This window comes from Glycine max, chromosome 2, assembly GCF_000004515.6.
Source record: "Glycine max cultivar Williams 82 chromosome 2, Glycine_max_v4.0, whole genome shotgun sequence".
Lineage (NCBI taxonomy): Eukaryota > Viridiplantae > Streptophyta > Magnoliopsida > Fabales > Fabaceae > Glycine > Glycine max.
The window spans coordinates 4234395-4247553 of NC_016089.4; the positions used below are offsets into that span (position 1 = coordinate 4234395).

The window sequence follows — 13159 nt, forward strand, 5'->3', positions numbered from 1 at the left end:
TTCTTGGTTTGTGTATAACAACGGATGGTATACCTAAAGAAAAGGACAAACAGTTTTTTCTTAAAAATTATCTCACCCAAAACAAAATAACTAATGTTGCCTAGATACACGCGATTATAACAGTGGCAATAAAAAATATTTATGGAGAAAGGAAGACAAACTTGACGATGGTTTCATTCCTCATCTGGGCAACACAACTTGCAAGATCCTATGAAGACACAAGTTCAACAAGGTGAACTAACATTCAATGAACACATGCATTTACTTACTAATAATTATTTTTTTTGGTACAAGACTACAATACTACATACATCCTTTATGAGAGTAATTATACTCGAGCCAGATAGAAGTACTATGAGCAACATTTACTAACTAAAATGGGCCAAATTTGAACTACACTACAACAAATTTAAAATGAAATGACTGACTGACTGTGGTATCATAAATACCAATCTGTGAGCCATTGCATAGATGGTAATTGGAAACATAATTCTGCCTACATGTATAACATCATAATATGATATTTATGCAGGACAAAAGTGCTTTTACCAAGACACAAACACCTACTATGCCACAGACCCAACCAAAAAATACATGGTCACAGTCCACTCTCAACTATAGTGCGCGAAAACTGTCTGTTCTGTCAAATCTTGCTGTTCCTGTGCTGGATGACTCACCCATTGCATCAGGAGATGCTGCATTCTATTCTGATTCCCTATTTAAAGAAGAGGGCATACCCGAAATCTCCTGAAAAATAGTATAATACCCATTAAAAGGTTATAAAGAAACCAAAGCATGGATCAATGAAAATATGGACATGCTAGTTCTCAAGAAAAAATTCCTTCAGCTGCCATACAGAATCATCATATTACAAATAACAATACAATCAGTACTATTCTTAACGAGAAAAGAACAAAAGTTATTCTCATACCTTCATCAAATGAAACCTCAAATCACACGGACGAACCTTACATCCAATGCATGCCATCGCAAATTTTGAATAAATAAACAACACGTCAGCAGAAGCTTGCTTTGTCTCATTATTCTGAAACCAAATTCACATAAATGATTTGGAGTATATACACAACCTCATATACAGTAACTAGACAGATTGAAAGCCTCAGGAGAAGGAAATAACATATTGTGTTCTCAAAACCAGTAAACCACAGGGAAATTTGAATTTCAGATGCTGAAGTTGTTACTAATGATCAATGTGAAATCAAACAAAGCCTTGTAATTAATGGTTTGCCATTAATGAATACCACTAAAAGCAATGTTGTTAACATTTGTTTCTAGTTCTTACACCATAAAACCGCACAAACAACAATAGCCTTATCTCATTAGGTGAGATTGGATACATATATCACACAATGCCATTGGACTCACTTAAAAACCAAATTCTCAGGAACATTATTCACCATGAGGTCTCTTTTAATAATTTCCTTCTAGGTTCTTGGTTCCCCTCTACTCCTTTTTACAAGACTAAATATTATGCAATCTGTTCTCCTCACGGGTACCTCCAATGGTTTTCATTGCATACATCCAAACCACCTTACCTAATTTTCTTTCATTTTCTCCTTGATTGACATCACATCAATATCTCCTTGTATACAATCATTTCATATTTTGTTGTCTCTTGTGTAACCACAAATTCATTTTAATTTAACATACTCTTTCTGCTACCCCACCTTTTCTCTTGTTCCTTAAAATTCAAACTTACTACGATAGAGTATAGCAATACCATAAAACTACACCATAAAACCCTGATGTCCCAAAAAAGATAGCTTTCCATGGGAAACAAAAATCAATACATAACCATCAAACAAAGATCCACAGTCAATGGCTATTGGCTAGGTAAGTTTACTATCTTACCTTCATATACATTCATATTGAGAAAATTAGATACCACAACATGAGTATCCATCCAGCAAACAGGAATGAGAATCAATCACAGTCACTCAGTTTCAGACAAGGGTGCATTGTTTTCTTCGCATGTCAATTGAATTATCAAAGCCATAGCTTTATACAAAAGAGAAGCAACATAAGTCTCAATAAAAAAAACAGATAAAAAAATGGACTCATCTTGTCTTTTAACAGGGGAGCCACTAGCTTCAAAAAGTGAAAAACCTTGGTAAACAACACCCACTAGTGAGGTTGATCTACATGAACATTCAAGGCTAGCATAATCTAGTAATCTACAATGGTACTAAAAGCCTGAATTAAACCCATAACCTTAATATCAGCAAATTTCACTCAAAACCCTCATGGGCACATGATGCTGTTTTAGATGCAAGCTATCACAGACTCAATTGAAAACTCTAAGATGTTTCTGGATCTTCTGCTCAACGGGATTTTATCAAGGCAAAAGATAACAGGACTTGAGAATGCATCTGCATCAATCTATTTTATATAAGCAAAATAGAAAAATTCCCCCGTAGTTATGCTTTATTTGTGAGAAAAGAGACGAACAATCACAACTTGTGGTGACAAATCAACTGAATCTGACCCAGTATTTCGAAACATATTTCAACAATCGGAAATTTAACCAACCCTTAGGCCTTAACCGTGTTACGATGTAGGAACAGTAAACAAACTGAAAACATTAATAATAAAAAAACGAAGCTTGATGCTACCAACAAGTTCTTTTCTAAATTTAAAGATGAAAGTTAACAGATTTTTTCAAAGGGGTTGAGAAAAAACGGGAGAAAAATGAATTGCGAATTTGTTGATAAAGAAAGTTGAAAGCAGAGAAAAAGAAAAGAGAGTCTTTTTTCGATAAAGGAGAGTACCTCGGAACCACCTTCCTTCATGGTGTATGTCAATCTGAACAAGTTCTCGTTCCTAGCGAGTTCGATTGAAGACCTAGACAATGGCGATGTGCAGAATTGTACTGTGTAATAGATATATTATAAAATAATTTACAACTAATAATGCATATCTGTTGGCCTATTAGCTCAGTTGGTTAGAGCGTCGTGCTAATAACGCGAAGGTCGCAGGTTTGAGACCTGCATGGGCCAAGTTGTTATTGTTTTTGGTTAGATTTATGCTTTTTTCTTCGTTACTTTTAAGTATTTGTTGCCACTGTATGTGTCTCATAGGCAATCTTTCACCAGTTCTTACAAAAATCTTGTCTCCACGCTGATTGAACCTGGAATAATCAGAAAATTTATATTTTAAATTTTTTTTAAGTTTAATCAAACTCATCCATAATCTAACCAATATGTAGAAACAAGTAACCCACCGATATTGAAGTAAATCATATTATGAGTTTTTATGAAAAAAATTTAAAATATGATGTTATTATATGCCAATTTAAATGATTCAACATGCATCTCACTGATTTGATTAATAACCGAGTTACTTAACCAATTTGATGTCCGAATCTAATAACGCCAGTATTTTCATTTCACGTAATTTAAATTTTTTCTAAACTATGGAAATATATTTCTTAAATATAGTCGTATTGGCCAATATAAAGAACCAGCTCCTGTCTATGAAGATGTTGTGTATCATCCTACTCAACAAGAACTTGAATAATAATGACATGCAATTAATTTGACCAAACACTATATGACAGTACCCAAAAACAATAAAGCAGTTGTTTTAAGTTAGGCCAACATCTAGCAAGAACAATTCACGAGCTAAACAGAAGTAAAATAAAATCATGTCTCCTTAGAAAGGGTATTCTTTGCAGCCTCGGCAGCCGTTTTCTCTGTTTCAATCTTTAGACACAATGGCATCAATTTTAGCTTCAGTGAGTACAGCCAACACGTAGCAAGAACAATGCCCCGCGTAACACAAAACAGAAAATTATGTCTCCTTAGGAGGGGCTTTCTTAGCAGCCTCAGCAGCTGCTTTCTCTGCTTCAATCTCAGCAACGATGGCATCAATTTCAGCTTCCTCCAGTTGATGCAGACCATGCTCCTTAGTCATCACAGCAACTTCTATGTTCTTGCCTCCGCTCTCCACAACCTAATTACATATGATGGCAAATAAAAGTCAAAAATAAAATATATCAAACAAATCCTGTTGCAAATACATAACATGCTATTAGCAAACAGAAATACTGCAATTATGCAACAGGAATAGGCAGAATTACTTGATCTAATTCACCATTTGATTGTATAAGTTAATATACAACCATCAGATTATCAGGTTTTATTACTCGTTTGTCCTACAATATTTGAGGAATTCAACACATTACAAAAGTACTAGTGTGGATACAATCATGTAGCCATTTTTTTTTTACTTTTAAGATGTAAAAGACACACCATGTACATAAAGGCTTGCAAGGCAAACAAGTCATGTACATCTAAGAGAAAAAATAAGCTCAAAGGATTGTGGAATACAGCATCATGAGCTTCACTTTCAAAGTTGCAGACAATACTAGGGGTCTGTTTAGATAATCTTCTCTATAAAGCACTTCTAAGAGAAAAATAAGAAGAAATAAGAAATAAACTTCTCGAAAAGTTAAAATTATCTTATGCATAACTAATTTGTAGAAGCTTTCTCTATTAGCTTATCTAAAAGCTTATTTTTAACTTGTGCATAAGCTAAGTTGTAGATGCGTACTCCATTAGCTTCTCTAAATTTTCAAAATGAAGAGATTTTCAACCAAGTGAACCACAAATACCCACATAAATGTATCACATAGTCTTCTTGTTTTTCATATATTCATTTTTGGTTTAGGGTACACTCCTACAGGCTATTTACAGAAAAGATCACAAAGACTTAAAAGTCTATTATATATTGATAGAAAAACAATCAAAATTAGACATTTGAGAAGTTATCATGACATTCTAGGCTGTTTAATAAATTAAAATGGATTTCACAATCAAAATTGAGGTTGAAGATATGTTTATTTGCATAAAGTATAGAATGTTTGAGATAATTTACAAACATGTATCAATGAAAAAGGGCCTGAAAGCTAGAAGTATCATAAAATGTAATTGAAAGTTTAGGTGTGAATGAATCATATGCTAAAAGATGGGTATATGTCTATAACACGCAAATCAGTACATAAGATTTGTGTTTTAATCTTACAGAAATATAAATATTCCAAAAAAATAGCCCTATATATATGTTTTGTGTAGCAACTTTTCTGTCTAAGTTATTTATTGGCAAGAAACTGTGTCTATATCGAGAATCAAAAAGGGACAACATCTAAAATGAACGAACATGGATACTTTAGGCCAGTCTACGCTAGTGGAAATAGCTACTTCAGCTCAACTGCCCAAAATATTATAAGCATATAAATGCAGGTAATTTATCCAAAAGTTCCTACTTAATTGCAATCAACTGCTCCTGCAAAGGTTTCTTCCATGTCATAAAATTTGCAAACATAAAGAACTCAAGACACTTAGACAACGTTTGGTAGACACACTAGAAAAAGACAGAACATAGCATATAATAGATTTAGTTCAATGTTTGACCTTGACGCATTTAAAAAAAAGAACAGAAATGAACATAAGGTTAAAATACTGGTATGTTTTGGTTCCACTAAAAAATTGAATCAAAGAGAGAACATAACACATCAGGGTAGACCATTCCCTTCCATTTTGCCTGCTGCCTATCAAATGCTACCTTAACATTCCTCCCAAGCCATTAAGAACATCAAAAGACAGACACATGCAAAAAGCAAGGCAAGAGAGTGCCAATGTCCTTTAGCAAGGAAAAAAAACCACACAGGCTGCAACCAAGAGTTTTAAAGAACAGTCCGCAACCACAATTGCAACCACAACATCAACATTTTTGGGGTCTGACTATGATTGCAATTGTGGCCACCGCATTTGTTAGCAATTTTAAGGATTGTGACAAAACTACTACAATAATGACCACAATTTAAAACCTTGGTTGCAAAAAAGAGGCTCTATAAAAATAATAAAACCATCTATTCATCCACAAACACAACAAGAACAAACACGAAACTCACTTCAAGCAATGCGCGAATAGCCAACTTGACAGTCTCCTGGCCAGAGGTGTCCTTATAGTTCTTCTCGAGGAACTCCCTAATCGAATTCGAGTTCCTCCCGGTGGCGTTCGCCTTCCACGCCGAGAAGGTGCCAGAGGGATCCGTCTGGTACAAGGAGGGCGAGCCAGTGTAGGGATCAAACCCGACAATGAGAGTCGAAAGCCCAAAGGGTCGCACGCCGCCGCTCTGCGTGTACTTCTGCTGGAGCCCAGCAATGTACCGCGTTATGTACTCAACCGTGACGGGATCCTCCACGGTGAGCCTGTGGCTCTGGCACTCCACACGTGCCCTGTTTATGAGCACACGTGCGTCGGCCTTCAGCCCCGCGCATGCCAGCGCAATGTGGTTGTCCAGATTCACAATCTTCCTCACCGACCTGCGAAAACGACACACCAAATCAGTGTTTAATTTGAAACGACGTCGTTTTTTTTTGGTTTACACCTATTAAGGGAACGGCAGAGATATAAGGTGAGTTGGATGGTTAAGGGAAGAGGGAAAATCCTCTCTGCTAACAAAACTAACATTTGCCGATTAAAAAACCTAATAAGGGAAAGGAAAGGGGGGAATTGATAAGAGTAGTGGTACCTGGAGTCTTGGAGCTTGGCGGTGGATTTCTTCTCGACGCCGAGGACGACGTTGTCGGTGCCGCGGACGCCGACGGCGGCGTTGCCCTTGCGGACGGCTTCGAGGGCATACTCGACCTGGAAGAGGTGGCCGTCGGGGGAGAAAACGGTGATTGCTCGGTCGTACCTTGCCATTGTGATTGTGATTTGTGTTTTTTTCTAATTCTGAGTTTCGATTCGAAGCTCTATTTCTCTCAAGTCAAGCCTTTTCTTTTTCGCTTCGGTGAAGAAAAGAGTAAAGACGAAGAAGACGAAACACGCTAGTGTTGGTGTTGGTGTTGGTCTTGGTGTCTGTTTATTTTTACTTGCAGCTGCTTAGGGAACAAGTAGAGTAGCGTGTTGGGCTGGGCTTTGGTCTTAGCTACATTATATACTATTGCCCTTTCTTTTTGGGGAGCTATTATTCTCATCCCTTCGCAATTACTATTTTCACCACCCACGTGGGTGGTTTTTTTCTTGATTCCACAAATGTTCTCACGGATTACATGAATCTGTTTACAAAATACACAATGGAATCATGTTTTCTTTTTGTATTTTTTGCACCCCTTACACAACAGAAGTCATGGCACCACAATGTTGTGACTGTGAGGCAAGGCGTGGGCCACCGTGGTGTGACGACGAGGCATTATGTGTTGATGTTGTTGTCAATGTTGAATGATCTGTTGTGTTGATGTTCTTCTTCCATTTCTGTTTTCTCCTCTTTTTCGGATTGTTGGTTGATTGTTGTACTTCTCTGTTAAAAAAATATTGCCAAGGAACACTTTCTTGTCAAAGCAACGAAGCTTGTTTTTAAGAAACTCTCCCTACCACATAGATTTGCTCCAATAAAAAAGAAATTACAAGATATGGTTTCTTCACTTAAGAAAATTTCCAAAGAACCCCATTGAAGATGTTGTAATCCACTTATCACCCATAAGCTTAGGCATGGCAACGAAATCCAACCCTGTAGGAACTGAATCGAACCCGTCTCGACTTTGAAAAAGAAAAACCGCGTTGACTAAGTTTGGGGTCGGATTCAGATTTTTCCCAATAACCCAAAGCGGGGGTAGGGGTGGGTATGAAAGTACTGATATCTACCCCGACCCTAACCCTGAACCCACCCCGAAATTATAGTGTATAATATTCGAAAGTCAAAACTCAAAACTCAAAACCTAATTCTTAAAACCTAATCTGCACCGCGGCTCCGCACTCCTCACTCTACTGCCAAATTGGAGTGTCGATTTGGAGTTGCCACTCCTCTACTTCGATCTCCTCTCTGATCTCAATTCCCCCATCGACAAGGACACCAAGGTCTCTCTTTCTCTTAACCATCCATCGCATTGTGAGTATTTGAAGTGTCTGGTTTGCTTTGTTGGTAGTGGATTGCATTGTAGTTTTCCATTTCCTCCTCTTCTGACCATCAAAACACATGTCCCTAAACATCAAGATAGCTTTTCACTGTCATGTTCTATTCTGTATCTCAACATTTAATTAGTTTTATTAATTTGAGTGAAAATTTTTAGTGCTTCATTTTGGTTCTGTTTATGTTCTCAAGAAAAATAGTCAAAAAAGTGAAAAACCTTTACCTTGTTTGTTTGTGCTAGGGGCGCACAGTATGCTTACTGTAAGCAGTGTATATTTACTTTGAACCTTGTTTGAAAACCAAATGAAAGAAAAAAAATGTTTAAAATCAATATTTTTCTTTTTCTTTTCTTTCATTTCATGCCATGCCAATAGTAAATTGGTAAATATACAATTTAGTACTAATAAAAAACAAGTTGCCAATATGATACCATCTGCTCTGTTTTGAGCCATGACCAAGCTATACTTACAATGCACGAGACAGAGCAGAGTGGTACTATTCACATTACAAAGATTCTGTTGTCTATTTGTGAAAATTTTAAATGTATTATGAAAGTTTGGTTATTACAACCCACTGAGCCAAAGGCAGTCAATGTTGCCACTTAGCACTTTCAAGAAATTAAAAAAAAATGATGAAAATAGTGTCGTTCGAATCTGATTTTCTTCTAGCATATCAATGTTTTCCGCGTATTGAAAAGATCTGTGTAGAGCCATCTGCTTTTTGTTTGTCACGCTGCATCATAGTAGTAATAGATCTGATCTCCAACTACTTTAAGTTGTTGGTTTTTACTTTTTTTAGAAAAATTGTTCAAATAATAGGATGTAGAAAGAATCTCATTTATAAGACTAAGATAAATAATAACTAAATATATTTACTAACAAGGTACTGCTTGTAAGATCATGTTTACTAACAAGGTGCAAAGTAAATATACACTGCTTATTTCTATTAGCTTGTTTGACTTTTGACTTTGGCTATTAGAATTTAGAATTTCAGGACTTATGTTTTAATGCATGAACAAATAATGGCAAAAAAAATGTTTGTCTTGTTAACAAGTATGCATTGGGCAAAAGTTAACTGTAAACATGTTTAGCTCTTTTTATATGTTGTGGTAAATACTATAATACTCAAATAAGTGACAGAATAAATATCTGAATACTCAAACATTTATATTTATTTCAAACAAATTGATATTTCGACCATTTATTCGTTACTTGATAGTTAACTAGATCTATAACTTATGAACTGTACCACCAAAAGGAAAGGGAAATTTCACTAGTTTTGTGAACCTGTTTTTTACAAAATGTAGGAGAAAAAAAAATATAAGAAACACTCACACAACTAATAGTCTACTTCCAGTTTATCTATTGATATTTCTTTAGATGATGAGTTGGTGAATGTGTATAGAGTACGCGTAACTCCATCCAAAATATAATTGTGTACTGAAGTGAACCTTTCCAAAAGTGTTTTATGCAACTATCTTGAAGACACTGATAACTTCTTCCGTGTTTCTTTCGTTGATAAGGACATGAAAAAGTACAATCAACACTAAAAAAATGACATAACAGCTGGTGATAAGAATTTTAAGTATCTTTCCTTCTCACCGAGTCAATTATGGGATAATTGTATGGATGTTTGCATTAAAGGCACTGGACTTGTATGCTACATCTGATATAAAAAAGTGGATGGGAGATTTTGATGAAATTAGAAATTGTGTCTTACTGCATCTCCCCTTGGTTAATTACTATGTTATATTGCCAGTGCTAAAAAACTACTCTATTTCTTATCCTAATAAAACATCATAAAAGACTAGAAAAAAAATTATAAAAAGATAAATAAGATAAATTTCAAATTTTTTTATTGATTGATTTCCTAAAAGAAAAATATATTTATATCGATTAGTTAGACTGAATCATTCTTATTTAATTGGTGTAATTGTTGAATCATTGGGCTATTACTCAAATTTACTGCATATATTGCATGTTGCATTTATCATACTACTTGTTTGGGAGAAAAAAAATATGATATTAGTGTTTTGTTTTCTTTCCCGGAAAGTAGTGTAAGATATTAGTTTTTCATCGGAAGGAATTTGTCTTATTCCTTTATCAATTAATTAGTCTCCTTCTCCTTCACCGATTGATCAGACTCATTCACTTATTCAAGTTGATCTTACACCTTCTCCTTCACCTATTAATGTTGATCCTACTCCTTCACCTCATGAAGATGAAGTTAATAATGTGGAGGCGCAAGGAGGAATATGTAGGCTGAAAAGTAAGATTTGGTAGCATTAAAAAAAATTAAAGTCAATGGTTTAGACAAGGCTAAATGCAAGTATTGTAAGAAACTTCTTGGTGGAAAATCAAAAAATGGAACCAAACATTTGTGGTAGGATAATGAGATTTGTGTTCAGTACAAGATTTTTATGATAGGGATGAAGGGCCAAACATTTCTTACACCTAAGGTCGTGCAAGGAAAGCAAGAGTTGGGTGCGAGAACTTATGATGCGGAATGTGCAAGGGGAAAGCTAGCAAAAGCAATTATTATGCATGGGTATCCACTATCAATTGCGGATCACCTTGGCTTTAGGAGATACTTTACTGTCCTCCAACTTGTGTTTCAGGTTCCTACTAGAAATACAATTAAGAAGGAGATAATGAAAATATATGAGAATGAACGAGCAACAAATTTGAAGTTGTTGAATAGTCTTGATGGAAGAGTGGTCATTACATCAGACATGTGGACTTCAACAAATCAGAAGAGGGGGTATATGGCTATTATGGCTCATTACATTGATGGTTGTTGGAACTTGCAAAGTCAGATTTTGAGGTAATAAAATGATTTGAACTTTTTATATTATTAGGCCTTTTATTTTATAAAATGATTGAATTTGATTATATTATATCTCTTTTTTTGGTTGTTTTTTATATTATATCTCTATTTTTATATTAGGTTCATTTACGTTCTTGCTTCTCATACAAGTGATAGACTTTGAAATGTATTGACTCACTGTTTGATGGATTGGAATATTGACACAAAACTATCCATTATCACCCTAGATAATTTTACCACAAATGATATTATGATTGATAAAATTAAGGATAAATTGCACTTAGGTAGTTTGCTTAGGGATGTGTCTTTACTTCACATGCGTTGTTGTGCACACATCCTTAATTCGATAGTAAAAGATGGGTTGGAAGTGGTGAAAGAAGGTGTAGAAAAGATTCGGAATAGTGTGACATATTGGACAACAACACCCAAGAGGAAGAAAAAATTTGAGGAAACGGCTAAATAGTTGAGAATCCCTTACACTAAAAATTTGCCTTAGATTGTTCAACTAGGTGGAACTCAACTTACAAAATGCTTGAAATTACCATAGGATATGAGGATTTATTTTGTCTATTAAAGCAACGAGAGTCTCAATATACTTGTTTGCTAAGTACTTTACAGTGACAATTTGCAAAGGATGTTTATGGGAGATTGAAGTTGTTCAATATTATCACTGAATTGTTTTCTTCTACTAAACATCCAACTGCTAAATTGTATTTTCCAAATATATGTGAGATTAAGTTGGCAATCAAACAATGTATTACCTCTCCTAACCCAATGGTTCAACAAATGGCAAAAAATATGATGATCAAATTTGATAAATATTGGGATGTGATTCATAATGTAATGGGAGTTGCCACTGTTTTAGATCCTAGGTACAAGATGGAGTTGCTTGAGTATTATTATAAAAAATTGTATGAACATAACTCTTTTACTCAAGTGAGGTGCATTCAACAATTGTATTATGACTTAGTTTTTGATTACCAAATGAAAATGAACAAAGACTCTTTTGGTAGTAATGTTGGTGATGTTACTAGTAGTGAAGTTGTTGGTGATGCATTATCTGAACATGATAGATTTATTATAAGGAAAAAAGGGCTAGAAGTTCTTATGTTAAATCAGAGTTGGACCACTATTTAGAAGAAGAGTTTTTATCAAGAGCTATTGACTTTGATATTTTGATGTGGTGGAAGTTTAATGGTGTCAAGTATCCAACACTTCAAGCAATTGCTAAGGATATATTAGTTATTCCGACATTTACTGTAGCTTCAGAATCCACATTTAGCATCGGTGGTCAAATATTAAGCCCACATCGTAGTCGACTTCAATGGACTACTTTAGAGGCTTTAATGTGTGCTAGAAGTTGGTTGTGAAGTGCTGAAAATACTAGTAAAGTTTTATTCATATATGTTGTTAAATTGATATTTGTATTTATTCAACAAACTAATACTTGTAATTGATTTTTATAGGTTCTATGAGCTATAAAGTTGTTGCTGAATGTGCTACTATAATGAATGAAATGATTTCAGATGATGAAGGTAAATAATATTCTAAATTTCATTTTTTGTTATCATATAATATAAGTTTTTGTTTTGATTTTTTTTTCTTTTATGTAGGTGAAATGATGGGTGCTGGTGTCACTAATTTGGAGGAATGATCAAGATTTATTTGTTGAACAATTTAAGTTATTTTTTTATTATGTAATTTGAAAATATGAAACATGTTTAAGTTGCTGAATTAGAACTTAAAGGACAACCAACATAGTATATTAGTATCTTTTTTTTTTGCTAAAGAGAATCATAGGCTATTTATTGTTGAGACAACATATATTTAGATGGTATTGTATTTTAGGAGAAATTAAATATGCATGTCCTTTATTTTTCATGCAATACCCAAATTTTATTATTTTAATTGAATTGATTGATTTGTTTTAGTAATTTTTTTTTATTAAACACATGTCCCATGTTTTGAAATTGACTTTGTTGTTGTTTTTTTTTTTGCTACGCAATTGTCTTTTGGCCCCATTTTTTTTCAATAAGTTACAATATTTTTTTTCTCTTTTTTTAAATTTTAATCAATACTAGCGGGGGCAGGCGGGGTTGGGGATCGGTCACAAAGTCAAGGGTGAGGATGAGAAATGCAATACCCGTTTCTCAATATATCAAACTTTTCTTTTTCCTCAATCTGAAAAGTTATGAAAATAAAGAGATTTTTTGGTTGAGAAAATTTCATAAAGTCATTAACAACATTAAAAAAAAATTAAATAATTGACAATAGATTCATGTATTTAATCTAATTATCAATCCTTAATAATTAATTATATTGTAGATCTTAGATCCTTGAATTTTTGATAAATTATTTCAAGTCCAATACATTTTTTTTCCACGTAAAGAATAAATA

The 13159-nt window shown here is 34.3% G+C and overlaps 1 protein-coding gene, 1 long non-coding RNA gene and 2 other non-coding genes across 6 annotated transcripts; 2 read left to right on the top strand and 2 right to left on the bottom strand.

Moving 5' to 3' along the window:
* Positions 1-437: 437 nt before the first annotated feature.
* Positions 438-1063, bottom strand: LOC100306309 (uncharacterized). Its single transcript, XR_413055.3, has 2 exons — positions 932-1063; positions 438-747 (listed from the first exon to the last, which is right to left on the bottom strand). It is a non-coding gene; the product is annotated as an uncharacterized protein (transcript).
* Positions 1064-2943: 1880 nt separating this feature from the next.
* On the top strand, positions 2944-3017 carry TRNAI-AAU (transfer RNA isoleucine (anticodon AAU)). Its single transcript has one exon. It is a non-coding gene; the product is annotated as a tRNA-Ile (tRNA).
* A 512-nt stretch (positions 3018-3529) lies between these two features.
* On the bottom strand, positions 3530-6888 carry LOC100808731 (proteasome subunit alpha type-7). Its single transcript, XM_003520124.5, has 3 exons — positions 6557-6888; positions 5933-6347; positions 3530-3972 (listed from the first exon to the last, which is right to left on the bottom strand). Exons 1-3 carry the CDS (start codon positions 6727-6729, stop codon positions 3811-3813), a joined length of 750 nt encoding a protein of 249 aa, XP_003520172.1. The 5' UTR covers positions 6730-6888; the 3' UTR covers positions 3530-3810.
* A 143-nt stretch (positions 6889-7031) lies between these two features.
* LOC102669628 (uncharacterized) lies at positions 7032-12675 on the top strand. Of its 3 annotated transcripts, none has more exons than XR_005889346.1 (4): positions 7032-7915; positions 10078-10759; positions 12229-12297; positions 12376-12675. It is a non-coding gene; the product is annotated as an uncharacterized lncRNA (long non-coding RNA). The 3 variants fall into 3 exon arrangements; XR_003263673.2 differs by having other exon boundaries at positions 7032-7884; XR_005889345.1 differs by having other exon boundaries at positions 7032-10759.
* Positions 12676-13159: the final 484 nt, after the last annotated feature.

What these genes read in the sequence shown, in the direction of transcription:
- LOC100808731 (XM_003520124.5), bottom strand. Translation starts at nt 6,729, where the DNA reads ATGGCAAGGTACGACCGAGCAATCACCGTTTTCTCCCCCGACGGCCAC. An exon ending in GCCAAGCTCCAAGACTCCAG is followed by an intron (nt 6,348 to 6,556) that starts GTACCACTACTC and finishes TCGTTTTCGCAG; the next exon opens with GTCGGTGAGGAAGATTGTGA. An exon ending in CTATTCGCGCATTGCTTGAA is followed by an intron (nt 3,973 to 5,932) that starts GTGAGTTTCGTG and finishes ATATGTAATTAG; the next exon opens with GTTGTGGAGAGCGGAGGCAA.